At 44.9% G+C, this 27,912-nt stretch overlaps 1 protein-coding gene across 1 annotated transcript; it reads left to right on the forward strand.

The window, feature by feature from the left end:
- The first annotated feature begins 66 nt into the window (after positions 1-66).
- Positions 67-27,867, forward strand: tmed8 (transmembrane p24 trafficking protein 8). The gene is made up of 6 exons (XM_080202151.1): positions 67-290; positions 10,685-10,781; positions 14,746-14,854; positions 18,814-18,955; positions 20,768-21,052; positions 26,997-27,867. The coding sequence occupies exons 1-6, from the start codon at positions 95-97 to the stop codon at positions 27,212-27,214; spliced, it is 1,047 nt and encodes a 348-aa protein (XP_080058277.1). The 5' UTR covers positions 67-94; the 3' UTR covers positions 27,215-27,867.
- The last annotated feature ends 45 nt before the right edge of the window (positions 27,868-27,912 follow it).

Raw genomic sequence — 27,912 nt, forward strand, 5'->3', positions numbered from 1 at the left:
GCGCTCGGTTCCTTCCGCCCAGCGCTCGGCTCCTCCCGCCCAGCGCTCGGCTCCCTCGCCGCCTCCGCCTCCCCCTCCCCGGCTCTCTGTGACGATGGCGAGCGGGGCGGCCGCGGGACGGCAGCGTTCTCCGCCGCGGGGCGGGGGCTCAGCCAGCAGCGGGTCGGAGGCGGGGAGGACGCCGAGGGGCAGCGGGATGAAGATGGGGATGAGCCTGGGTGTGCCAGGGGCCGAGAAACAGCCGCAGGATCGGGAGGAGGAGGAGGAGCGGGGCGGCCGCGGACGCCCAGGTAAGGCCGGGCTGGGCCGCAAGAGCCCCGCGGACCGACCCTCACCCCCATTCCCAGTACACAGGGAGGGGGGACAGATTGTCACCCCCTCTCTCACCCCCAGTGCTCTGGGAGGGGGGACAGATCGTCACCCCCTCCAGCTCAGGCTCCCATCATTTACAGCTGACTGCAGGATACAGAGCCGTCCAGGTCCTGTGACTTTTCATTGAAAGGCACCGTTGAGATTTGCTGTGGACATGAGGATCTATTACCCATGTCTCTATCATTCTCCCTATTCACATTGTTGGAGTTTTGTTTTTAACCTCTCTAACTGGCTGTTTAAAGAGCCAGAGGGTTTTCAGATTTTATTTTGTTAAACGTCGAGAGAGTATTTTTTTTAAAGGGATAAATTGAGAATGCAGAAACACCCAATTTGATATTTTTATTTTGATTACCATTTCGATTTGTGAAATTGGACAAGAAGCTGTTTTTTAAAAGAATCATAGTCAAGCTAAACGACACCACTGTTATTTGTAGATCATTATGGTTTTGCTCAATATCTGTACAGTGACAGTAATTTAACAGAATCTATGTTTAGACTCTAATTCACTGCCTAACAAGTGTGACGGAGGCAGATTCTGTCATCGCTTTTAAAAGGGATAAGTACCTGAAGAGAAAATATTTGTAGGGTTATGTGGAAGGGGTGTGGGACCAGCTGATTGGCTCTTACAGTTTGCTAGCATGGAAATAGTGGTGTTGTGGATAGTCTGTCAGAAGTTGCAGCAAGACATAGATAGGATGCAAGACTGGGTGGAGAAGTGGCAGTCTTGAACCCAGATAAATGTGTAGTGGTCCATTTTGGCAGGTCCAATGGGATGATAAGAACATAAGAAATAGGAGCAGGAGTAGGCCATCTGGCCCTTCGAGCCTGCCCCGCCATTCAATAAGATCATGGCTGATCTGTCGTGGCTCAGTTCCACATTCCCGCCCTCTCCCCATAACCCTTAATCCCCTCGCTTATCAAAAACCCATCAACCCGCATCTTAAAAATATTTAGCGAGGCAGCCTCCACCACTTCAACGGGCAGAGAATTCCAGAGATTCACCACCCTTTGAGTGAAGAAGTTCCTCCTCAACTCCGTTCTAAACCGCCCCCCCCTTTATCTTGAGGCTGTGCCCCCTAGTCCTACTGTCTTTTTTGAGCAGGAAGAGTCTCTCCACCTTTATCCTATCCATCCCATTCATCATCTTATACGTCTCGATGAGATCTCCTCTCATTCTTCTAAACTCTAACGAGTACAAGCCTAGTTTATTCAGCCTCTCCTCATAGCTCAACCCCCTCAACTCCGGTATCAGCCTAGTAAACCTCCTCTGCACTCCCTCCAAGGCCAAAATATCTTTGCGAGTACAATATCAAGGGTAGGAGTCTTAGCAGTGTTGAGGAGCAGAAGGACCTTGGGGTCCGGGTCCATAGGACTCTTAAATCGGCCTCGCAGGTGGAAGATGTGATCAAGAAGGCGTATGGTGTACTGGCCTTCATTAATCGAGGCATTGAGTTTCGGAGTCGGGAGGTAATGCTGCAACTTTATAAGACCCTTGTCAGACCCCACTTGGATACTGTGCGCAGTTCTGGTTGCTTCACTACAGGAAGAATGTGGAAGCTATTGAGAGGATGGAGAGGAGATTTACAAGGATGTTGCCTGGATTGGGAGGCATGCCTTATGAAGATAGGTTAAGGGAGCTAGGTCTTTTCTTCCTGGAGAGATGAAGGTTGAGAGGTGACCTGATAGAGGCTTATAAAATGTTGAGAAGTATAAATAGGGTGGATTCTCGGAGACTGTTTCCCAGGGCTGAAATGGTTGCTACGAGAGGACACAGGTTTAAGGTGCTGGGGAGTAGGTACAGGGGAGATGTCAGGGGTAAGTTTTTCACTCAGAGGGTGGTGAGTGAGTGGAATCAGCTGCTGTCGGTCGTGGTGGAGGTGAACTCGCTGGGGTCTTTTAAGAGACTCCTGGATGAGTACATGGGATTTAATGGGATTGAAAGTTATAGATAGGCTGGTAGGTATGGATATGATTGGTGCAACTTATGGGCTGAAGAGCCTGTTTGTGCTGTAGAGTTCTATGTTCTATGACGGGCTGAAAGGCTGCCTGCTGTGCTGGAACCATTCTGTGTTGATGTTATGGCTTCAACTACTTAATAAAAACAGTTGGATGTTGTACACAGGACATTTACACACTCTCACAAAATGCACACAACAATCTTCAGACTTATTGCAAGAAAATGAAATTCAGGCAGTGAAAATTGGGATTTGGGGATGCTTTGGTACGACTGTGTCCCTGCATTTAGGGGCTTTTGCAGCTTATTAGGCATCAACAAAGGGCAGCAATGCACGGACTGTTATCTTGCTGATAGTGAAAACTGAGGTAGTCCAATAATAAATTGGCTCGGGCCAAACCCAAAGGTTCTGTTTGCTAAAAGCCTCTGTATTTGTTCTGTGCATAATTGCCAATGATCTCTATTATTGCACCATCATAGTTCTAGGAGAGTGGCAGATATGAAACATAGATTCTAGAATGGTACCAGGAATGACAGGACTTCAGTTATGTGGAGAGACTAGAGAAGATGAGATTGTTGTCATGGCAATGAAAATTGAAGAGGAGTTCAAAGCGATGGAGGGTTTTGATCAGAGTAAATCGAAGCAGAAGCTTTGCTGACCTTTAGATTTAAGGAGAATGGCAAAAGAACCAAAGGGAGAGGAGAGGAGATAATTTTTTATAAAGCAAATTGTTCTGATCTGGAATGTGCTGCCTGAAATCAGATTCAATAAAACTTTCGCAAGAAATTGGATAAATGCTTGACAGAAAAGGAATGACAGGGATTTGAGGGAGATTGAGAATAATTAGTTCTGCTAATGCAGCCTTGACTCTCACCCCCAGTGCACAGGGAGGGGGACAGATCCTCACCCACTCCAGCTCAGGCTCCCATCATTTACAGCTGACTGCAGGATACAGAGCCGTCCAGGTCCTGTGACTTTGCATTGAAAGGCACCGTTGAGATTTGCTGTGGACATGAGGATCTATTCCCCATTTCTCTATCATTCTCCCTATTCACATGGTTGGAGTTTTGTTTTTAACCTCTCTAGCTGGCCGTTTAAAGAGCCAGAGGGTTTTCAGATTTCATTTTGTTAAACGTCTCTTGAGTTTTTTTTTGAAGGGATAAATTGAGAATGCAGAAATTGTGTGCTGTGTCATTCTGTGTTCAAAAATTAAACTTACTGTTTTACTGATTTCTCTGATATTTACTCAGGTGTTTATTCCTATTTTCCTTTACACACAAAATATGGAAAACCCCTGGGTATTTACAGTCGAATAGACTTTACTGATTCCTATCTAAAGAGCAATTAATGGAATTGGCTGCAGTTTATTAACTGGGGAAAATTTGTGTTTTCAATATGGATGACAGCTAAAAGGGAGATTCCAACTGTAGCGATTCTATTCTGGGAAATACAAACCCAGAGTTACATACTGAGATGCCCAGCTACACAATCTTGTACGCAGCATGCATGTCAAGGAACACAAACACCAGAAATGGGAGCAGAAGTAGACCATAAAGTCCATTGAGCCTTCTCCATCATTCAGTGCACTCATTGCTGATATTGGACTTCAATTCCACGTTCCTACCTCCTCCCCATATCCCTTTGTTCCCTAAGAGGCTGTAAATCTGTCTGTCCCAGCCTTAAACAGTGATGGATCCACAACCTCCTGGGGAGAGAATTCCAGAGATTCACAACCCAGTGAATGAAGTCATGTCTCCTTATCCCAGTCCTAAATGATCGGCCCCTTATACTGAAACTGTGCCCCTGTGTCTGCCAGAGGAAATGATCTCTCAGCATCCATAACGCAACCTCAGTCCACTGTGTCTGTCAAGGCTGTTACACAGATCTGGCCAGTGAATCCCACTCTTTCTACATAACCCTGCAAATTTTTCTCTTTTTTTTAAAACTCAATTCCCTTTTGAGCGGTCTTATTGATCTGCTTCCATTGCCTTTCAGACACCCTGTTCCAGATTTCAGCAACTTGCTGTGTTTTTATGAAGAAGAATATTTGCTCCCTCAATGTTTGGTCAATTATTTTAAGTCTGTTCTCTCTGGTTATTCTAACCCGTCACCACTGGAAAGTTCCTCCTCACCTACGCTCTAGTTCAAGCCAACATAATTTATAATTTGATAAAACTGTTAACCTTCTAGGCTTCAAGCAGAACTGTCCCTGCTCCTCTAGATTGTCTACTATCTGGTGTTAGTCTCTCGGAATGATGAATAGCTCATGGTGCTGTTTGTGTAATCCTTCAAATGAACCCTGTTGTTGCCAGCATTTCACCTGGGAATATAGAGGTGAAAATGCTCACATCAAGGGAAGAGCTCAGGTTGTTTCTAACTGAATTTGATGTGGTAAGGCCACCTCACAGGGCTGCTGCTGTCAGTTCATGCAGCCTTGCTGAGTGTTGTATACTCAATTTACATCCCCTGGAATGTAGAAGGATAATGGATGATTTGATTGGGTTTTCTAAGAATTCAATAGGGTAAATAGAGAGAAATTTGTGGCTACTACCACCACCTTCTCAGGCAATTGGAGATGGATAACAAATGCTGGATATGTCCAACTGGGAGTCTGAGACAAGGGGACGTACCCCTAAAGTCAGACTCAGGCCATTGAGGAGAGAAGTTTGGAAACAATTTTTCAGGCAAAGGCTAGTAGAAATATGAAATAATCTCTCACAAAAAGCAGCAGATACTAACTCGGTCGATATTTAAGATCATTAGGTTTTGCCAGAGTTTTGAGTAATATGGAACCATGGCAATGGATGGGTTAGGATACAGATTTCATTGAATAGCTTGATGGGCTGAATGCCTCCTGTATTTTCATTGAATTCACTTTGCTATTTTTGTGCGTTGTACCTGTGCATTTGAAGTCAGTGTAAATGGGGATTTCTGACGGAGAAATACAGGTGTTTGTGGTTTGTAATGTCCTTGCTTTTGCGAACTTTCTGGATTTCATGAGTTTCAGGGTGTTAGAATAGATGGGTGAAATGACTTGCGTTTCTATAGCGCCTTTCATAATTCCCAGATATCCCAAAGCAATTTACAACCAATCAAATACATTTGAAGTTTGAAATGTAGAAACAAGGCAGCCAATTTGCTGACGACAAGCTTCTCAGACAGTGATGGGTAACTGATTACAGATAAGAACATAAGAAATAGGAGCAGGAGTAGGCCATCTAGCCCTTTGAGCCTGCCCCACCATTCAATAAGATCATGGCTGATCTGTCGTGGCTCATTCCGCATTCCCCCCCTCTCCCCATAACCCTTAATCCCCTCTCATCAAAAACCCATCAACCCGCTTCTTAAAAATATTTAGCGAGGTAGCCTCCACCACTTCAACGGGCAGAGAATTCCAGAGATTCACCACCCTTTGAGTGAAGAAATTCTTCCTCAACTCTGTTCTAAACCGCCCCCCCCTTTGTCTTGAGGCTGTGCCCCCTAGTCCTACTATCCTTTCTGAGCGGGAAGAGTCTCTCCGCCTCTATGCTATCTGACCTCTTGTTACCCCATCAACTGTAGAGAAATCTTTTCTTTATTCATTCTTGGGATATTAGCACCATTGGCTGCCAGCATTTATTGCCTAGTTGCCCTTGAGAAGGTGGCGGTGAGCTGATGTCTTGAACCACTGTAGTCCATGTGGCGTAATACACCCACAGTGCCATTAAGAACATAAGAAATAGGAGCAAGAGTAGGCCATCTAGCCCTTCGAGCCTGCCCCGCCATTCAATAAGATCATGGCTGATCTGTCGTGGCTCAGTTCCACTTTCCCGCCCTCTCCCCATAACCCTTAATCCCCTCTCTTATCAAGAACCCATCAACCCGCTTCTTAAAAATATTTAGCGAGGCAGCCTCCACCACTTCAACGGGCAGAGAATTCCAGAGATTCACCACCCTTTGAGTGAAGAAATTCTTCCTCAACTCTGTTCTAAACCGCCCCCCCTTTGTCTTGAGGCTGTGCCCCCTAGTCCTACTATCCTTTCTGAGCGGGAAGAGTCTCTCCGCCTCTATCCTATCGATCCCATTCATCATCTTATACGTCTCAATGAGATCTCCCCTCATTCTTCTAAACTCTAACGAGTACAAGCCTAGTTTATTCAGCCTCTCCTCATAGCTCAACCCCCTCAACACCGGCATCAGCCTAGTAAACCTCCTCTGCACTCCCTCCAAGGCCAAAATATCCTTGTGTAAGTACGGCGCCCAAAACTGCACACAGTACTCCAGCTGCGGCCTCACCAATGCCCTATACAGCCGCAGCAAGACCTCCCTACTTTTATATTCAATCCCCCTCGCTATGAAGGCCAGCATCCCATTCGCCTTCCTGACCACCTGCTGCACCTGCAAGTTGGGTTTTTGCGACTCATGCACAAGGACCCCGAGGTCCCTCTGCACCGTCGCCTGCTGCAGTTTTTCGCCACGTAAGTAATAATCCTTCCTACCATTATTCCTACCAAAGTGGACGACCTCGCACTTGCTAACATTAAATTCCATTTGCCATTTCCTGGCCCATTCGCCCAGCCTATCTAGATCCTTCTGTAGACTCTCCACACCCTCCGCACAGTTTGCCGTTCCACCAATCTTGGTGTCATCAGCAAATTTCGACACCATACACTCGGTTCCCTCCTCCAAATCATCTATATAAATGGTAAATAGCTGAGGCCCCGGCACCGACCCCTGGGGCACTCCACTAGTCACCGACCGCCAATCCGAATAGCACCCATTGACCCCCACTCTCTGCCTCCTATTTGACAACCAATCCTCTGTCCACGCTTACACCCTACCCCCAACTCCATGTCCCCTGACCTTCTGCATGTAATCTATGCTGAGACATCAGGGAGAAGATTCCTTCTCCTCTCCAAATAATAGTGCTGAGATATTTTAAACCCTTCTGAGCAGACGTGACTTTGAATTAAGATCTCATCTGAACAACAGCACCTCCAATTATGGGACTTGAATCCCTCCGCATCGATACTATAGTTAAGAAAGCCCACCAACTCCTCTACTTCTCTGACGAAGGAAATCTGGCATGCCAGGTCCGACTCTCACCAACTTTTACAGATGCATCATAGAAAGCATTATTTCTGGTTGTATCACAGCTTGGTATGGGCTCCTGCTCTGCCCAAGACTGCAAGAAACGACAAATGGTTGTGAATGAAGCCCAATCCATCACTCAAACCAGCCTCCCATCCACTAACTCTGTCTACACTTCCTATTACCTTAGCAAAGCCGCCAGCATAATCAAGGATCCCATGCACCCTTGACATTCTCTCTTCCACCTTCTTCCATCGGAATAAGATGCAAAAGTCTGAGGTTGTGTACCAACTGGCTCAAGAACAGCTTCTTCCCTGCTGCTGTCAGACTTTTGAATAGACTTACCTTACACTAGGTTGATCTTTCTCTACACCCTAGCTATGACTGTAACACTACATTCTGCACTCTCTCCCCTTTCCTTCTCTATAAACGGTATGCTTTGTCTGCATAGCTCACAGGAAACAATACTTTTCACTGTATACTAATACATGTGACAATAATAAATTATTTCTGACTCAGAGGTCAGAGTGCTACTCACTGAGCAGTGCCTAATATAAATGAAGAAACAGAGCCTAACATGAATAGAAGTTGATGCCCAGCTATTGGCCTTGCCTCAATCATATAAGAACATAAGAACATAAGAAATAGGAGCAGGAGTAGGCCATCTAGCCCTTCGAGCCTGCCCCGCCATTCAATAAGATCATGGCTGATCTGTCGTGGCTCAGTTCCACTTTCCCGCCCTCTCCCCATAACCCTTAATCCCTTCTCTTATCAAAAACCCATCAACCCGCTTCTTAAAAATATTTAGCGAGGCAGCCTCCACCACTTCAACGGGCAGAGAATTCCAGAGATTCACCACCCTTTGAGTGAAGAAGTTCCTCCTCAACTCCGTTCTAAACCGCCTCCCCTTTATCTTGAGGCTGTGCCCCCTAGTCCTACTGTCTTTTTTGAGCAGGAAGAGTCTCTCCACCTCTATCCTATCCATCCCATTCCTCATCTTATACGTCTCAATGAGATCTCCCCTCATTCTTCTAAACTCTAACGAGTACAAACTCTCTGACTTGGGAGGTTTTTGATTTAAGTTTCCATCAAATGTAGAGAATCATCTTGCAGCACGTTGATCAAATGAAACTGGAGAGAGCCAAGACTGAGGTGAAATACTGATGCCTGCTCTCTCAGGCACAGAGGGAGAGCAGCAATATGAGGAGTTGGTTTAGAGTATTGTTTAAAAAGTGTATTTTGTGCTAATATTTAATGTATTCTTTATAACATTGTAGTAACCAGCTGGGGCCTCTGTGAAATGACTCTGTTCTGTTGAACTGCTGTGTAATGAGAAATCTGAGGGGGGAGGGGTTTAAAAAGTTTAAAAATAAAAATAGATACAGAACTGGAAAAGGAAGTGAGAGAAAGGCAGGCTGAGACTAAACAAACAGGTAACAAAAAAACCTCAAATCTTCGATAAACTTATAAATAGAAAAAGAGAATGAAAGAGAGGGTTGATTGGAGGTCAGAACGATCTTCTTGGAGGCAGAGAGTTGTTTCACAGAGTGGAGAATCTTCCCAGTGTGAGGATCTGAGAGCGCTGTGTGTCAGTGGGGATTTACCCTGCTGTTATTGAAGGTGGCTGTGATCTGTATCTCTAACCAGTCATTTCTCATTTGTGAACCATGGTTGGAGGTGCAACTGAAGAGTCTGTCAGATTCAAAATGTCGCCTCTGTTTCTCTGTGATGCTGCTGATCTTTTCCAACATTTTCTGTTTTTATTTCTTCAAATCACCTCTGGTCTTCACCAATCACCTTAAATCCATGTCCTCTGGTTACTGGCTGTTGGAAACATTACTCCTCCCTTGCTCTATTCCTTCAACAAATCCATGTGGATTTTCATTTATTCACCTACATGCTCTTCCAAATGCTAATTAATTGTGTCCCAGATCATTGTTTTCTTCTCACTCTCTTTGCTAGGTTTATCTTTTTCTGCTCTCCAAGTAGTCATCAGCATCTTGTCCTTTTGACAACTTTGCCATCATATCTAAGGAGGATGCAAAGTTGTGACTAGAGGACCCGCAATTTCCACCTTTACTTCCCTCAGTAACTGAGGATGCCTCCCATTCAAGCACTGCCGATGTTTAAAGTATCCCCTCATTCTATTTATCCTATCCAATATCACCATTACTGAAGGCCTCCTTTACTGTGATGATGGCAGCAGTTGATCAAATGAAACTGGATTTAATACCTTGCCCATTTCTGTCTCCAAGAAGATGTTTTTGATCTCCAATTAACCCTCTCTCTCTTTGTTTTTCTATTTATATGTTTGTGAAACTTTTTTTTACTACCTGCTTATTTAGCCTCATACTCTTGACTTTTCTCTCATTTCCTTTTCCAGTTCTGTCCCTATTAACCTGGCATTTATCAAAAACCTTTTCTTTCATGTTAACTTCTATATCTTTAATCAACCAGAACCTTCCTTTCACCAGTATGGGAGGGTATGTGTGCTGTACCTGAACCAGCCCCTCTTTGAAGCTCTCTCCCATGGTTACGGCTTTTTTCAGCTGAGTCTTGACTCCGGTCTGCACCAACTGGGACATTTTTCAACTCCCCAAAATTAGCCACCCTCTAGTTCGAAGGGTTTACCCTCGATTGCACCTTGTGCTTTCTGTAAGTACTGGATGGTGAAAATACATAGAAACATACAGAGAAAATATGAGTCAGCCATTTGGCCCTTCGAGCCTGCTCTGCCAATCATTGTGATCATGGCTTATCATCGAATTCAATATCCTGATCCCCCTCCTTCCTCCCATATCCTTGGATCACTTTAGCCCCAAGGGCAAAATCTAATTTCTTCTCAAAATCACATAGCGTTTTGGCCTCAACTACATTCTGTGGGAGTGAGTTCCACACATTCACCACCCTCTGGGTGAAGAAATTTCTCCTCACCTCAGTTCTAAAAGGTTTACCCCTTATCCACAAACTATTACTCCTAGTTCTGGAATCCCCCACCTTTGGGAACATTCTTTCTGAATCTACCCTGTCTAACCCTGTTAGAATTTTATAAGTTTCTGAGATCCCGTCTCACTTTTCTAAACTCCTGTGGATATAATCCTAACCGACTTTGTCTCTCCTCGTGTGACAGACCTGCCACCCCAGGAATCAGCCTGGTAAACCTTCGCTGTACTCCCTCTATAGCAAGATCACTACAGACTAAGTTTAGTGGCCTTTTTTCTCATTTATTTTATTAATGTATTTATATTTATGCACTGAAGATAATAAATTGTTTACTTTAAATGCAGAACCTGAGGAGGAGTTGAAATCTGATGTGACCTCACAGCTGTCCAGCCTGCATGTGTCGGAGGGAAGTGAGAAGTGCCAGACGGAGCCAGGAAACAGGTAAGCATTCAAATTGGGGTTGAAGATGGGAGAGTTACAGCACGATAACAAACAGCTGAACCTAACTGGTCCATGCTGATATTAATGCCCAACCCGAGTCTTCTCATAACTTATCCCATCACCAAACCCTTCCAATCTTTGTCCCCTCCTGCTTATCCAGTTTCCGTCTGTGGCTCGGTATCATGCTTGTTTTATGCTGCAGCTATGCTACTCATCTTCCAATGATAGCTGGTTCCACAGTCTCACCACTCTTTGGGTAAAGATGTTTCTCCAGATTCCCAATTGGATTTATTGATGACTCTCACATATTTATGACCTCTAGCTCAGGTTTTAACTGGAAATATCTATGTTGCATCTCCAAACTCCGTGACCTGGGCCTTGGCACCTCCCTCTGCGACTGGGTCCTGAGCTTCCTAACTCACAGATTACAATCAGTAAGGACAGGCAACAACCTCCACAATCTTCCTCAACACCGGTGCCCCACAAGACTGTGTTCTCAGCTCCCTGCTATACTCCTTATACACCTATGACTGTGCGGCCAAATTCCCCTCCAATTCGATTTTCAAGTTTGCTCATGACATCACTGTAGTGGGTCGGATCTCAAACAACGACAAGACAGAGTACAGGAAAGAGATAGAGAATCTGGTGCGGTGACAATAATCTCTCCCTCAATGTCAACAAAACAAAGGAGATTGTCATTGACTTCAGGAAGCATAAAGAAGAATATACCTCTGTCTACATCAATGGGAGCGAAATAGGAAGGGTAGAGAGCTTCAAAGTTTTAGGTGTCCAGATCAACACAACCTGTCCTGATCCACCCACGATGATACTATGGTTAAGAAAGCCCAACAATATTTCTACTTTCTCAGAAAACTAAGGAAATTTGGCATGTCAATTATGACTCTCATCAACTTTTACAGATACACCACAGAAAGCATTCTTTCTGGTTATATCACAGCTTGGTATAGCTGCTGCTCTGCCCAAGATCACAAGAAACTACAAAAGGTTGTGAATGTAGCCCAATCCATCACGCAGATCAGCCTCCCATCCATTCACTCTGTCTACACTTCCCGTTGCCTCGGCAATGCAGCCAGCATAATTAAGGACCCCACGTGCTCCGGACATTCTCTCTTCCACCTTCTTCCTTCGGGAAAAAGATACAAAAGTCTGAGGTCACGTCCCAGCCAACTCAAGAACAGCTTCTTCCCTGCTGCTGTCAGACTTTTGAATGGACTTAGCTCGCACTACGATGGTCTTTACTCCCTAGCTATTACTGTAACACTACATCTTGCACTCCCTCGTTTCCTTCTCCATTAACAGTATGCTTTGTACTTTTCACTGTATGTTAATACATGTGACGATAATAAATCAAATCAGGTGATCATCTTCAGTAGTCATGCGGTAATTACAGTTGAACAGATGTTGGCAACATAAATATCTCTTACTGTGGCACTGTTGACCTTAAAAAAAAATGTTCTCAGGATGTCTGCTTCAGTGACAAACCCCACATTACCCATCTCCAATTGCCTTAAGGAGGTAGCGATGAGATACCTTCTCGAACTGGAGCAGTCCATGTGGGAGAGATACAGATACATTGTTATTGGGTGATACGGTGTCCAGGATTTTGATCCAGTGATGATGAAAGAAGATTGATGTGAATAGAAGTCCTAAATATTTTCCAACTTAACAGCAATGATTACACTTCAAGCAGTTCTTATTACCTGTAAAGTTTTTTGAGACACCAAGGTTGTGACAGGTGCTATATAAATGCAAGTACTTTCTGTCAAGTCAGGATGGTGTGTGACCCAGGAGGGGTTCTTGGAGATAGTGGCATTCCCCTACTATCACCGATTTGAATATGTTGTAACTCAACAAAGGCTGAGTTTATTTTACCTCTTTCTTCCCGCCAACTCCTAAGCTATTCTCCTGAAGGTGCTGACCTGCACTGGGGGTATTTCAGTGATGTGCACTTTCTCATATTTTGCCCAAATAAAGAATTGAAGAGGCTAGGAGAGAGAGTGCACCATGAATGTCTGTATGTCCCAGCAAGATTCACTATCTGCTGATCAGCTCAGTAATGCTGTCTGTCTTCCCACTGCCTCTTATCATTCCTTGGCGAAGGGCATTGAGGACACCAAAAGGTCTACCCTATAGTCTGTGATCAGGTGTCAGTAGGTGTGAATCCAGCCTGATTTTTGTGCCTGAGCTGCGCTCCATCCTAACAAGCTGAGCCTGCAGGGAGTCATTAGACTTAATTACAATTGCATTCTTGCCCCACCCCAGGTAAGTCCCAACACCCAATATATCTGTTGCTTGCAGTCAGGCATGAAGAGGGACCTGGGGTGGGGTGGGGGTGGCATTTGGGTTGGTTGAATATACTTGTGAAGGAGTATGTGGAAAAATTCTTTGTTTTTCACTAGAATAGCCACAGCTGTGATTGAGGAATTCTGTCGTGCTGGGGTTAATTGATGGTGGGAGACACAGCACGAGCAGAAGGGGCAAGGTGATAACAGATGTGTTGTGAAAATGACAGTGTGCAATGAGCTGTGAGAGTGGATGCTAATTTACTGCGTTTTGTTGTAATTATTGCAAAGTTCCCATGATTGGGTGAAGGATTGGTCCCTTTGAGAGTAGTCACTGTGGGGATTGTGACAATTCTAATTACCAGAATTGTGCAAGTCCCAACTACTGGGAGCTTTCTTGTTTTTTGTAAAGAATGTTATTGACTGGGGCAGCGTGCATTAACTTAGTGTATGTAGCTTTTTTTCTCTGCGCTCAGGTTCCACTCCACATTGTTATTCAATTTGGGATCCATGTCTTCTCAAATTTCAATTCCTTGTGCAAGTGGTCATTCTGCATTCCTGAGTCACTCGACTATGGAAGGCATCACAGCTGAGCATGATCCTGTCTTCCTCCTACTCAAGTTCCCAATGAACCGTACTCTCTCCAAATTGAATAATGGGGAAACCAAAGCCATGATCTTTGGTCTCTGATACAAACTGCGCTCCTTGGCTATCTACCCACTGAAACCTTCACCCGTGTTTATTAACTCTAGACTTGAATATTTCAACACTCACCAAGCTGGCCATCCACTTGCCACATATCTGAATTCTCTTTAATCCTTCCTCGTTGACCAATATTTATGGTCACCTGACCTGATATCATCTTATTCTTTGAATCAATATTAATCTTTATCTGATTGTGCTGTCATTTGCTTTGTTGAAGAATTTTATAGAAATAAGTTTTTAATCATTTGTGGGACTTGGGTGTCGCTAGTTAGCTGGCATTTACTGCCCATCCCTAGTTGCCCTTGAGAAGGCGATGGTGAACTGCCTTCTTGAATTGCTGCAGTCCGTGTTCTGTTGGTTGTCCCACAATGCTGTTAGGGAGGGAATTCCAAGATTTTAACCCAGCGACTACAAAGGAATGACAATGTATTTCCAAGTCAGGATGATGAGTGGCTTGGAGGGGAACTTGCAGGTGGTGGCATCCCCATGTATCTGCTGTCCTTGTCCTCCTTGATGGAAGTGATCGTAGGTTTGGAAGGTGCTGCCTAAGGATCTTTGGTGAATTGCTGCATCTTGTAAACAGGACACACTGTTAGACAGATTGGAGGGGCTGTTTCCTTCATACAAAGCTAAAGGCATCTGAACCACTCTGGGTCTCTTTAGCTGAGGAACTGTTTCTGAGTTGAGCTGTGGTACTGTAGAGCTCACTGCAGTGTAGTACAACGTAGATTCAATCCTTGGACTTCTTTGCATCTGCACCTTCCCATTTCACACCAGTGGCTACATCCATTCCCCTGGTGGTTGTCAGGGCTGCAACCTGTTACTGTTTGGCAGTGCACGGTGCCAGGAGACTGGATGACGTCAGCTGGAGTGTGGGTGGCTCAGGAATTGTGGGAGGAGTGCAGCAACTGTTCCGTTTAATATTTTTGAGTAAGAATGTGTTTTTCTCTTGAGAGACCACAGAGTTCAAGACCGATGACTGAAGAAGCAGAAGGTGATCTGAAAGAACGATCTGGAATCCCAGTGGAACCAATAGCTGAGCCAGAAGATGAACAAGGACAGCAGGTGTGTGGTTACATTACATGTAACTAGTTCTTTCTGTACTCTTGTATTCTCTCTCTGATTTTTAGTTCAATATTACGTTCAGCAGCCAGGTGTTCAAGTCCCATTCCAAAGACTGAAGCTGAGAATCCAGTCAGACGCTCCTGCAGTACAACAGTGAGTGCTACCCTGTCAGAAATGCAACTGTGGCTCCCTCTGCATTCTCAGTTGGACTTGGAGGATTCTACAGCCACTTTTTGAAAGGGTGCTCCCCAGTGGCCTGGATCAACATTTATCCCGCAATCAGCATTGTTAAAAATAGATTATCTGGCCTTTCGTCTCATTGCTAACTATGGGATCTTGCTGTGCATAATTTGGCTGCTGCATTACATTAGCGACTACACTTCAGAGGAAGAAAGTTTTTAATTTCTTTGACACCTTTCATAATCTCAGGAAGTCCCAAAGTCCTGGACATGTTTCCTTACCTCATCAGATCTGCATCGTTTTAAACTTTCAGATTAAATCACCCCTTAACCTTCTTTGCTTAAGGGAATATAGATCTAGTGTCCAAAGTCCTGCTCCCTGGATTCTGAGCCTGTGCCAGATTTAGAATTTTCCTGAATTTTGGATTTCTTTCTGGTGAGAAGGGAGAGCTGTGGGGTGGCAGTTCTTAAAGCACTGCAGTGGGTCCTGTGTGAGCATAAATCTCGCTGATTCTTTCTCTGGGATCAGCCTGAGAATGGCCTCTTCGTTTCTGAGCTTACTCTGTTCTGGGAATGGCACCTAGAGTTCTGAAAGGAAATATCTGATTATCGGACTGCTCTGATTCTTGGACAGCTGTATTTTGGTCTTTGGCTCCGTGCAGCTTGTCTCAACATTTTGCTCTTAGTCTGGTATTGTTCTGGTGAATCTATCCTCTTTCCTCTCTGAGGCCGAACATTTCTGAAGGCAATGCCGAGATTGGAACTCTGTTGCTTCGAATGAGGTTTAACCAGAGTTCTGTAACTGAGGTATCATTTCCTCACCACCTCACCAAACTCCCTTGAGATACAGGTCAGGTGTCCTCTCGTTTTCAGTGATTTATGTACCTGGATATCTGAATTCATTTGTTCCTCCACATTTCCCAGTCTCTCCCTGAAGATAATATTATGATTTGTCTTCCTTGAATCTGAAGTGAATGACCTTACACTTCCCACATTGAACTCCATCTGCCATAGTCTTGTCCAATTACCTGGCCTACGTATTGTTTAAAATCATCAAATCATACGACAGAACAAGAGGCCATTTGGCCCATTGAATCTGCACCAGTTCTTTTGAAGAATGATCCAGTTAGTCTCGTTCTTTGCTCCTGGATGAGGGTATAGTTGGGTGGATTAGTAAATTTGCTGATGACACCAAAGTTGGAGGTGTGGTAGATTGTGAGGAAGGGTGTCATAGTTTGCAGGAAGACTTAGACAGGTTGCAGAGCTGGGCCGAGAGGTGGCGGATGGAATTTAATGCGGAGAAGTGTGAGGTAATTCACTTTGGTAGGAGCAACAGATGTGTCGAGTATAGGGCTAACGGGAAGACTTTGAATAGTGTGGATGAACAGAGGGATCTAGGTGTATGTGTACATAGATCCCTGAAAGTTGGGAATCAAGTAGATAGGGTTGTTAAGAAGGCGTACGGTGTCTTGGCGTTTATTGGTAGGGGGATTGAATTTAGGAGTCGCAGCGTCATGTTGCAACTGTACACTACTCTGGTGCGGCCGCACTTGGAGTACTGTGTGCAGTTCTGGTCCCCGCATTACAAGAAGGATGTGGAGGCTTTGGAGAGGGTGCAGAGGAGGTTTACCAGGATGTTGCCTGGTATGGTGGGGAGGTCCTATGAGGAGAGACTGAGGGATTTAGGGTTGTTTTCGTTGGAAAGAAGGCGGCTAAGAGGGGATCTTATTGAAACATATAAGATGATTAGAGGTTTAGATAGGGTGGATAGTGATAGCCTTTTTCCTCGGATGGAGAAAGCTAGCACGAGGGGGCATGGCTTTAAATTAAGGGGGGGTAGCTACAGGACGGATGTCAGGGGTAGGTTCTTTACCCAGCGGGTGGTGAGGGATTGGAATGCCCTGCCTGCTGCAGTTGTAAATGCGTCTAGTTTGGGGGCGTTTAAGAGATCTCTGGATAGGTTTATGGACGAAAAGGGATTGGTATAGGCTAGTGGGTCATTGTTTTTGTAACTGGTCGGCGCAACATCGTGGGCCGAAGGGCCTGTTCTGCGCTGTAATATTCTATGTTCTATCCTCCAGTTTATTTCTCTTCTGGATATTTATTTAGATCTCTTGTAAATGATTATTAAACTGTTGCTGTATTCATGGTTCTCGTTTCCCAATCTGTGTCCTCTGGTCATCAACCCTTTAGCCATTAGAAACAGTTTCTCTTTATTTACTCTTAGCTAAGTCCTTCATTATTTTAAACGCTTGTACTCTTAACCTTCTCTTCTCCGAGACCAATCCCAGCTTCTCCCCTGTACCCACTTGTCTACAATTCCTCATCACAGCACCATTCTATAAATTCCCAGTTATAAGCTGCAGAGCCTTCATGTCCTTCCTAAAAGCCAGAATTCTCCAGCTGGGATCGAATTAGTTTTATAAAAGTTTAGTATGACTGCTTCACCTGTGTTCTCTGTTTAGAAAGCCCAGGGTTTCTTGCTGCATTAACCACTTTACCTTCCCTTATTCCTTTAAAAATGGACAACAACCAGTCCCTGACCTCGTTACAATTAAACCATTCTGTATTGTCTCTTCTTATTCTCCTATCAAAATGTATCGTCTCGCCATTTTCTCTGTTTGATTTTATCCACAATGTGTTGCATTTCAGAAAGTTAGTTAATGAAGGATAATACTGGAACCAGTCTTATATTTATTTATAGAATGACTCATCACAAGAATACACTTCCTAAAACCACTCCCATCAGTGTCCAATTTACATGTGTTCAAGTTAACCCTTAATGACTTGCACATAATTAGACACAACTAATTACAGTAAGAACCATGTGGCAGTTGTACCACTAGAATTTGTGTCCTGTTGAAGCTGATAATTGTCTTCCTCACTGTTTACTATACTTCCACAGTTTGTGCTGCCTCCAGATTTAAAAGCAGTGACCTGTAACCCCAAGTCCAGGTCAGACATTGTGTGACCCTAGTATTGAAACCTGGGGATCACTTGTATGTTTCCTGATCACATCTACAAAATTTACTGTGCCCACCAAACTTCTTGTCACCTGTAAACGTGGATAAATAATACACCATCTGCTCAGTCATCATTTATAATAGTGAAAAGCTGAGACTTTAGAGATTCCACCAATCAAAGGATGCTTCCTTTATTCCCTTACTGCCTTCCAACAGCCCAATTAAATTCCAATGCTTGTCACAAAGTTTCCCCCAATTTTGTTAATCTTCTGCTGAAGAACCTTATCAAATGGGTTCTGAAAATCCATCGAGGCATCCGTTGATGCTATTAATTGCCAAAACTCAAACATGAACTGTCTTTCATAAATCCACATGAACACTCTATCTGGTACTGGCACAAGGTCTCAGTTGCTTGATTCTTGATACAGTTCATGTTAAATCAACATGCCTATAGTTTTCTGATGGCTCGCTAATTTATAATTTAAAGGTAGAATTTCTGAATTAGGAAAGTTGTGAACTACACATGGGCAATATCACCATGTGATTCATTTAATTCCTGGGAATGAAAAGCATCATCGGCCTTTGGAGATTTGTCTCTCTTGGGTTGCATTATTATCTCCACTTGTACTTCTAGTAATCCCTCCCGATCACTTATTTTTAGGTCCTGTCCCAGAATGTGAACTATTACGGCTTCTAGAACTTTCCAGCCCCTGCAGAGGATTCTGTGAAGTGAGCTGATTCTTGCATGCTATTGAATTGGTTTGTAACGGCGGTGCTGTACTGTTAGTTAAATGGATCTTTGCTTATTATCCATCAGAATGTTAAGGATGGCAAACTGGGCGATACAGCAGTTGGAGCATACCGGGTTCGCAAAGTCAGCAGTGATTCTGTCATCATTCAGTCCGACCATGGAGGCCCAGAAAAGCTACCTCCAGATCCATTGGAAGGTCCTGGGAGAGGTCAGTGCAGTAATTGTGATGGATGGTGGTGTAGTGGTAATGTCACTGTACTTGTAATGCAGAGGCACAGGCTAATAATGTTCTGGGGGCAAGAGTTCAAATCCCACTACACCAGCTGGTAAAATTTAATTTCTATTAATAGGAAATCTGCAATTAAAAGCTAGTCTCAGTAATGGTGAATGTGAAGCGATCGTTGCTTTAAAGTATTATAAAATACATATGGGGCTTCAATCTTGGTGACACAGTGGTTAGCACTGCTGCCTCAGCAGCAGCAGGGACCCGGGTTCGATTGTGGCCTTGGGTCACTGTCTGTGTGGAGTTTGCACATTCTCCCTATGTCTGCGTGGGTTTCCTCCAGGTGCTCTGGTTTTCTCCCACGTGCCAAATATGTTTGGGTTAGGTCGATTGTCCATGCTAAATTGCCCGATTGTGTCGGGGAGATTCACAGGGTAGATATGTGGGGTAACATGGATAGGGCCTGGGTGGAATTGTTGTCAGTGCAGTCTCGATGGGCCAAATGGCTGCCTTCTGCACTGTAGGGATTCTATGTAATGCTCTGGAGACATAAGTTCAAATCCCATCACGGCAGCTGGGAAACTAAATTCAATTAATTAAACAAATCTGGAATAAAGACTACCTCTTACTGATAAACTAGACTGTTGTAAAAAAAACAAACGGTACACTACTGTCATTTCAGGAAGAAAATCTAACCCAGACCTGTCCACATGTGACTCCAGACCCACAGAAATGGCCCAGCAAGACACAGTTTTATTGAGAAAGGTGACTAACTGTCATCTTCTCAAGGGCAGCTATGGCCTTGCAAGTGATGCCCAACATCTCATGAACTCATATTTTGTAAAAATCTGGCTAGTTTTGTACAAGAAAATGTAAGTGTCTCTGTCTCTGTCTTGTAAAGCATTAAAACAGGATATAGGAAGGCATGAGAGTAGTCAATATATGTGTTGTGGACTTGCTGGCAGACTATCAATGTTCAGCACCATTCACAACTCCTCAGATGCTGAAGCAGTCCATGTCCAAATATCCAGGCTGCGGCTAACAAGTGGCAAGTAACACTCGCATCACACCAGTGCATGGCAATGATCAACTCCAACGTGAGAGAATCTGACATCACCCCTTGGTATTCAATGGCAGTAGCAGCACAACCAACATCCTGGGGGTTACCGTTGACCAGAAGCTGAACTGGTGCAGCCATATCAATACTGTGGCTACCAGAACAGGTCAGAGGCTGGGAATTCTACACCAAGTTACTCACCACCTGACTCCCCAAAGCCTGTCCACCATCTGCAAGGCACATGTCGAGTGTGATGGAATACTTTCCTCTTGCTGCTGCAACAACACTCAAGGAACTTAAAGCAGCCCACTTGATTGGCACCTCATCCACAAACATTCACTCCCTCCATCACCAAACACAATAGCAGCCGTGTGTACCTTCTACAAGGTGCACTGCAGCAACTCACCAAGGCTCCCTTATGCAGCACCTTCCAAACCCATGACCACTACCATCTAGAAGGACAAGAGCAGCAGGTAAATGGAACATCACCACCAGCAAGTTCCTGACTGGGAAATACATCGCTGTTCCTTCAGTGTTGCTGACTCAAAATCCTGGCACTTCCTCTCTAACAGCACTGTGGGTGTACCTACACCACATGGACTGCAACAGTTCAAGAAGGCAACTTGTGAACCTTCTCAAGGCAATAAGGGATGGGCAGTAAATGCCTATGTCCCGTGAATGAATAACAAAATCTTCCCTTGGAAGTATGACTAGTTGCATTTTTTCTGTTTGCCTTGCAGTTGTTCCTGTCATTGATGCTGCTTCCACCTGGATTTCCACCGAGTTGAATGAGTTCAAAGAGAAGATAAGAGAAAAGGCAGGAGTGATGAAGGTGAACCGTGGAAACATAGTGACAGTGCGGGTACCCACCCACCCCAATGGTACCTGCGTTTGCTGGGACTTTGCCACAGACACCTACGACATCGGCTTTGGGGTATACTTTGAGTGGGCACCTGTGACCAATACAGAGATTACAGTGCTGGTCAGTGAATCGAGTGATGAGGAGGATGAGGAAGATGCAGAAGGTAACGGACTTTGTAAATATTTCACTGAGATTTATGTAATATGTTACCGACCCACTCTGCAGTCCCCTACCTCTCTAGCTTGTGTTCTTTTACTCGCATTGACACTCATGTGAACTCTCATTTTCTCGATCTGCCATGCTCTGTCACCCTCAGTTGCACTCTGCCTCAGGTGTGTTTGTCTGACTGGGCTAAATGCTGACAAATCTGTTGTGTTTCTAGCATTTTCTGATTTTATTTGTAATTTTCAACATTTGCTGCTTATTTTCAATATTAATTTCTCCTCTTGCAACTTGCAAAAGTTGTAAATCTGGTACACTCGTGGTTAGCATGTGACTATTCATTAACTTTCAGAGTGAGTTTCATAGTTGTGGTTTTAAGAACATAAGAAATAGGAGCAGGAGTAGGCCATCTAGCCCTCCGAGCCTGCCCCGCCATTCAATAAGGTCATGGCTGATCTGAAGTGGATCAGTTCCACTTTCCCGCTCTCTCCCCATAACCCTTAATTCCCTTGTCTGTCAAAAACCTATCTACCCGTGACTTAAATATATTTAGCGAGGTAGCCTCCACCACTTCAACGGGCAGAGAATTCCAGAGATTCACCATCCTTTGAGTGAAGAAGCTCCTCCTCAACTCCGATCTAAACTGACCCCCCCCTTATCTTGAGGCTGTGCCCTCTAGTCCTGCTATACTTTCTAAGCAGGAAGAATCTCTCTACCTCTATCCTATCCATCCCTTTCATTATCTTATACATCTCTACAAGATCCCCCCTCATCCTTCTAAACTCCAACGAGTACAGACCCAGTCTGTTTAGTCTCTCTTCATAGTCCAACCCCCTCATCTCTGGTATCAGCCTAGTGAACCTCCTCTGCACTCCCTCCAAGGCCACAATATCCTTGCGCAAGTGCGGCGACCAAAACTGCACACAGTACTCCAGCTGCGGCCTCACCAGTGCCCTGTACAGTTGCAGCAAGACCTCCCTGCTTTTATATTCAATCCCCCTCGCTATAAAGGCCAGCATCCCATTCGCCTTCTCGATCACCAGCTACACCTGCAGACTGGGTTTTTGCGATTCATGCACAACGACCCCCAGGTCCCTCTGCACCATAGCATGCCGCAGCTTTTCTCCCTTTAAATATTAATCCCTCCTACTATTAATTCTGCCAAAGTGGATAACCTCACACTTGCTAACATTATACTCCATCTGCCAGGTCCTTGCCCACTCGCTCAGCCTATCCAGATCCCTCTGCAGACTTTCCACACCCTCCGCGCAATTTGCTTTTCCACTCATCTTTGTGTCATCAGCAAATTTCGTCACCCTACACTCAGCCCCCTCCTCCAGATCATCTATATAAATGGTAAATAGCTGAGGCCCCAGCACCGATCCCTGCGGCTCTCCACTAGTCACCAACCACCAATCAGAATAGCACCCAGTGATACCAACTCTCTGCTTCCTATTAGACAACCAATCCTCTATCCACGCTAACACCTTACCCCCAACTCCATGCACCCTAACTTTCTGAAGCAACCGTTTATGAGGTACCTTATCAAATGCCCTTTGAAAATCTAGAAACACCACATCCACTGGTTCCCCTCTGTCTACCGCACTAGTCACATCCTCAGAAATCCAATAAATTCGTCAAACACGACTTCCCCTTAACGAATCCGTGCTGCGTCTGCTGTATCAAACCATTCCTTTTGAGATGCCTTGCTATTTCTTCTTTGACGGATTCAAGCATTTTTCCAACTACATTTATCAAATCTCAAAATACCCCTTTTTTTTTTTAAAGAAAACGTATTTACTGAGTGTGAGAATTTCTAAATAAGATCCATTCTGATGCTACTTTGTCTTCTGCTTTGAACTTTTACCTCTCAGGGACATTAATTAAGTGACTGGGTGAAAGTGTAGTAACTCGAGTGGTCGGGGAAGTGGGAGGTATTGTAGAAAGATGGATTGGAGTGTTCTCTCAATGGTGAGAAGCTAGGATCTATGGCAAAGCAGAGAGATTTAGTGATCCAAATATAGAAATCGTTAAACGCCAGGAAACCGGTTCAAACATAACCTGCTAGGCAAAGAGAATATTTACTTTTATCTCCAGATTGCTTTAGGAAAAAACAGGTGATCAGGAACCATGTGGGCCTCTGGAAAATGGAATAGTGACCTTATCACTGAAAAAAGATGTAGATGTCTTGAATAATCACAGTACAGGAAGAGGACATCCCAGAGATGTAAATTATTTTTATTCTTCCGTGGGATGAGTGTCGCTGGCATGTGTTGTCTCTTAGTGCCATGAGGAAGGGATATTGAATCGGGCCAGGGATCTGATAAGCCTAACATAAGCAAAATAACAGTGGAAATTTACTAGGATGCTTCCGGGACTTGATGGATTGAGTTACGAGACGCTGGATAGACTGGGACTTTTTTTTCTGGAGCGTAGGAGGCTAAGGAATGATCTTATGGAGGTTATAAAATAATGAGGGGCATAGATCAGCTAGATAATCAATATCTTTTCCCAAAGCTAAGAGAATCTAAAACTAGAGGGCACAGGTTTAAAGTAAAAGGGAAGAGATACGAAAGGGCCCAGAGAGGCAATTTTTTCACACGGAGCGTGGTGAGTGTCTGGAACAAGCTGCCAGAGGTAGTAGTAGAGGTGGGTACAATTTTGTCTTTTAAAAAGCATTTAGACAGTTACGTGGGTACAATGGATACAGAGGGATATGGACCAAATGAGGGCAATTGGGAATAACACAGGGGTTTGCAAAAAAAGGGGGGCAGCGTGGACAAATTGGGCTGAAGAGCCTGTTTCCATGCTGTAAACCTCTATGACTCAATGACTCTAATGAAGAAAATAATGGAATTGAGGAGTGAGAGATCCCCAGAACCAGGTGGTTTCTGTCTTGGGGGTTTAAAGGAAACTTTGCAGATGCTGAAACTATAATCTTCCAATATTCTCTTGATTCTGGAACCGTTCCTTTCGACTGGAAAATTCCACATGGCACTCAAACACCTTGAAAATTTTCAGCTGGCCCGAAAGCATGAATGTGTAAAGCTAATTGAAACCTTTGAAGAGGTGATTAAAATATTGGAAAGGGAAATAGCTGTGAGTGTAATTTGTATGGACTTCCAGAAGACAGTGATCAAATCTTTCGCTGTTTCTTGTATTCAGTTGTGCTGTGGGCATCACCAGCTCAGCCACCATTTGTTGTCCATCCCTAATTGCTCCTTGAGAATGTGGTGGTGAGCTGCTGCCTTGAACCACTGCAGTTATGTGGTGTAGGTACACCCACAGTGCTGTTAGGGACATAAAGTTTCCTAAGTTTCATAAGAAACTGCTAGCTAAAGATAAGGTTCATTGAACTGAAGACAGATAATTGATGTAGTTAGGTAATTGGCTGAGCTAGTAGATACTGTAATTATTGATGACCCACAAAGATCTGTGCTGGGGCTTCAGTTATTCACTATGTTTACTGATGAATTAGATGATGGGCTAGAAAGCTACCTATCCAAATGTGCTAATCGGTTGGATAGTACTATGAGCAATGTAGATGGAAGCATAAAATCACAGAGATACTGAAGGAATAAGCTTATTGACCAAGCTCTGGCAAATGAGCTCTGCTATCAATAATGTGAACTCATCCACTTTGGGCCTATAAACAGGGAGCATATGGGACTTTCCAAATGGTGAGAAGCCAGAAGCAGGAGGTCCAAAGATCCTTGGGATCCAGGTACGTAGATCATTAAAATGAACAGACACAGGAAGAACTCCTACTTCAGTTACTCAAAGCCCTGGAGTTCAGTTACGAGTGGTGTGCCTCAGGGATCTGTTTTGGGGCCACTGCTGTTTGTAATTTTTATTAATGATCTGGATGAGGGTATAGTTGGGTGGATTAGTAAGTTTGCTGATGACACCAAAGTCGGAGGTGTGGTAGATTGTGAGGAAGGGTGTCATAGTTTGCAGGGTGACTTAGAAAGGTTGCAGAGCTGGGCCGCGAGGTGGCGGATGGAGTTTAATGTGGAGAAGTGTGAGGTAATTCATTTCGGTAGGAATAACAGATGTGTTGAGTATAGGGCTAACGGGAGGACTTTGAATAGTGTGGAGGAGCAGAGGGATCTAGGTGTATGTGTACATAGATCCCTGAAAGTTGGGAATCAAGTAGATAAGGTTGTTAAGAAGGCATACGGTGTCTTGGCGTTTATTGGTAGGGGGATTGAATTTAGGAGTTGCAGCGTCATGATGCAACTGTACACAACTCTGGTGCGGCCGCACTTGGAGTATTGTGTGCAGTTCTGGTCCCCACATTACAGGAAGGATGTGGAGGCTTTGGAGAGGGTGCAGAGGAGGTTTACCAGGATGTTGCCTGGTATGGAGGGGAGATCCTATGAGGAGAGACTGAGAGATTTGGGGTTGTTTTCGCTGGAAAGAAGGCGGCTAAGAGGGGATCTTATAGAAACATATAAGATGATTAGAGGTTTAGATAGGGTGGATAGTGATAGCCTTTTTCCTAGGATGGAGAAAGCTAGCACGAGGGGGCACGGCTTTAAATTAAGGGGGGGTAGTTATAGGACTGATGTCAGGGGTAGGTTCTTTACCCAGAGGGTGGTGAGGGACTGGATTGCCCTGCCTGCTGCAGTTGTAAATGCGCCTAGTTTGGGGGCGTTTAAGAGATCTGTGGATAGGTTTATGGACGAAATGGGATTGGTTTAGATTAGTGGGTTAGTGTTGTTTTTTTTTAGAAAGCTGGTCGGTGCAACATCGTGGGCCGAAGGGCCTGTTCTGCGCTGTAATGTTCTATGTTCTATGTTCTAAACTACACCTGGAGTTACTGAGAGGAGTTCTGAGCGCCACAGCTTAAGAAGGATGTCTGAGAGAGAGTGTAGATTTACTAGAATGATGCCTGGACCTGAAAAGTTCACGATGGTTACAGCACAGAAAGAGGTGATCACTTGGCCAGCCATGTCTGTAAATCTCTCCAAAGGAGCAGTTTACCCACAGCCATTCTGTGGCCTCCAGCTGTAACTCTGCATATTCTTCCTTTTAAGATAATTCGATTTCCTCCTAAAATGCTTCAATTGAACCTATCTCCAACGCATTCTGAGGCAGCACATTCCAGATCTCAACCACTTGCTGCAGGGAATCTTTTCTCTTTGTGTCACCATTACTTTGTCAACTACCATAAATTCGTATCCTCTCACCTCAATTTTTCCACGGGTGGGTATCTAGTTTGAGGGGAAGGATGGGATTGTGATTTAATATATAATTCAGAAAACTGCTCCTCTGCCGGCCCGGTGCTCCCCTCGATCCGGTCCCCCTGCCGGCCCGGCGCTCCCCTTGATCCGGTCCCCCTGCCGGCCCGGCCCGGCGCTCCCCTCGATCCGGTCCCCCTGCCGGCCCGGCGCTCCCCTCGATCCGGTCCCCCTGCCGGCCCGGCGCTCCCCTCGATCCGGTCCCCCTGCTGGCCTGGCTTGGCGCTCCCCTCGATCCGGTCCCCCTGCTGGCCCGGCGCGGCGCTCCCCTCGATCCGGTCCCCCTGCCGGCCCAGCGCGGCGCTCCCCTCGATCCGGTCCCTCTGCTGGCCCAGCGCGGCGCTCCCCTCGATCCGGTCCCTCTGCTGGCCCGGCGCGGCGCTCCCCTCGATCCGGTCCCCCTGCCGGCCCGGCGCGGCGCTCCCCTCGATCCGGTCCCTCTGCCGGTGTAGTGGTTTGGAATTTATGCAGTGGAACCTGATGCTCCCCATTTGTTTGGTGTCTTTGAGCACAGGTTCGCAGCCTCGTTTAGCTGGTTTGTCCTGGCTTTCTTCCAATTGCATCAGGTGTGAGCGTATGCCCTGGTGTACCGCCCTCTACCTCCGTATTCAGATCTGCTAAATCATCTCCCTCTGGCCCTATCATTTCTCGACTGTCTCTCCCCCTTGTGCTCTATTAATATCCTGATGCATTTTTCCTCAGCGCCCCCAGTACAAGGAGACATCGAGAGAGGAACTAAGGATTTCAGCCGATCTGATCTGGAGGAGATCCTACCTGTGTACCGAAAGGACAGTCACCTGGAAGTTCAATCCGGCAGTCACAAGTACCCAGGACAGGGAGTCTACCTGCTTAAATTTGACAACTCCTACTCCATCTGGAGACACAAAACCCTGTATTACCAGGTCAACTATAGTTCGTGAAGAAACCATGGAGCAGCAACAGCAAATCCCCACGGGAGGGGAAAAGAATCCATCTCCCATTCCTCCAGAGATATTCCCTCTCTGTGTCAGCCTTTTGTTTTCTTTTGGTGATGTTGTTTTTCTTTACAAGAATCTGACTTGAGCAAATGTGCCCAACTATCAAACCTGAGAGCTCCACCAAGTCTTTGCATCTGTGGCATGTGATGCTTATTTTGTGTGTTTTTTATTTTCCCAGTATTGTCTTTGTGTTGTTGTGTTTTTGGTACCACACTGAATTTATATATCTAGATATATATAAAGTTTAAAGATTTATTTTCATTATTTTCTGCCGCTGTACGCTTTTATGAACCTCTGACGTGTTGATGGAGTTAACTATGCTGCATTGCTGGTGCAATATGTGATTGGAGCTTGTTTTGTGCTGTTTCTCAGTGGGTTGCAGCTGCATTTTGAGTGCTTACGTGGCACTTGTTACACTCCCTTATTCCAAGATACACCTCAAAACATGAGTTAATTTCTCTTTAATTATAAAAATTTACATCACATTCCCAGCATTGGAATTTTGGGGAGTAGGACAGGGATGTGGTGGGCGGTTGTGATGAGGGGGAGGTTGGGTGGGAAAAATTAATGTCATTTGCAGCTTTGAAAAGACACAATATATTTTGTATTCTGTGTACTGCCTGTAAAATAAAAACAAAGAT

This window comes from Carcharhinus amblyrhynchos, chromosome 14 (genome assembly GCF_965287045.1).
Source record: "Carcharhinus amblyrhynchos chromosome 14, sCarAmb.v2.hapA, whole genome shotgun sequence".
Taxonomy (NCBI): Eukaryota; Metazoa; Chordata; class Chondrichthyes; order Carcharhiniformes; family Carcharhinidae; genus Carcharhinus; species Carcharhinus amblyrhynchos.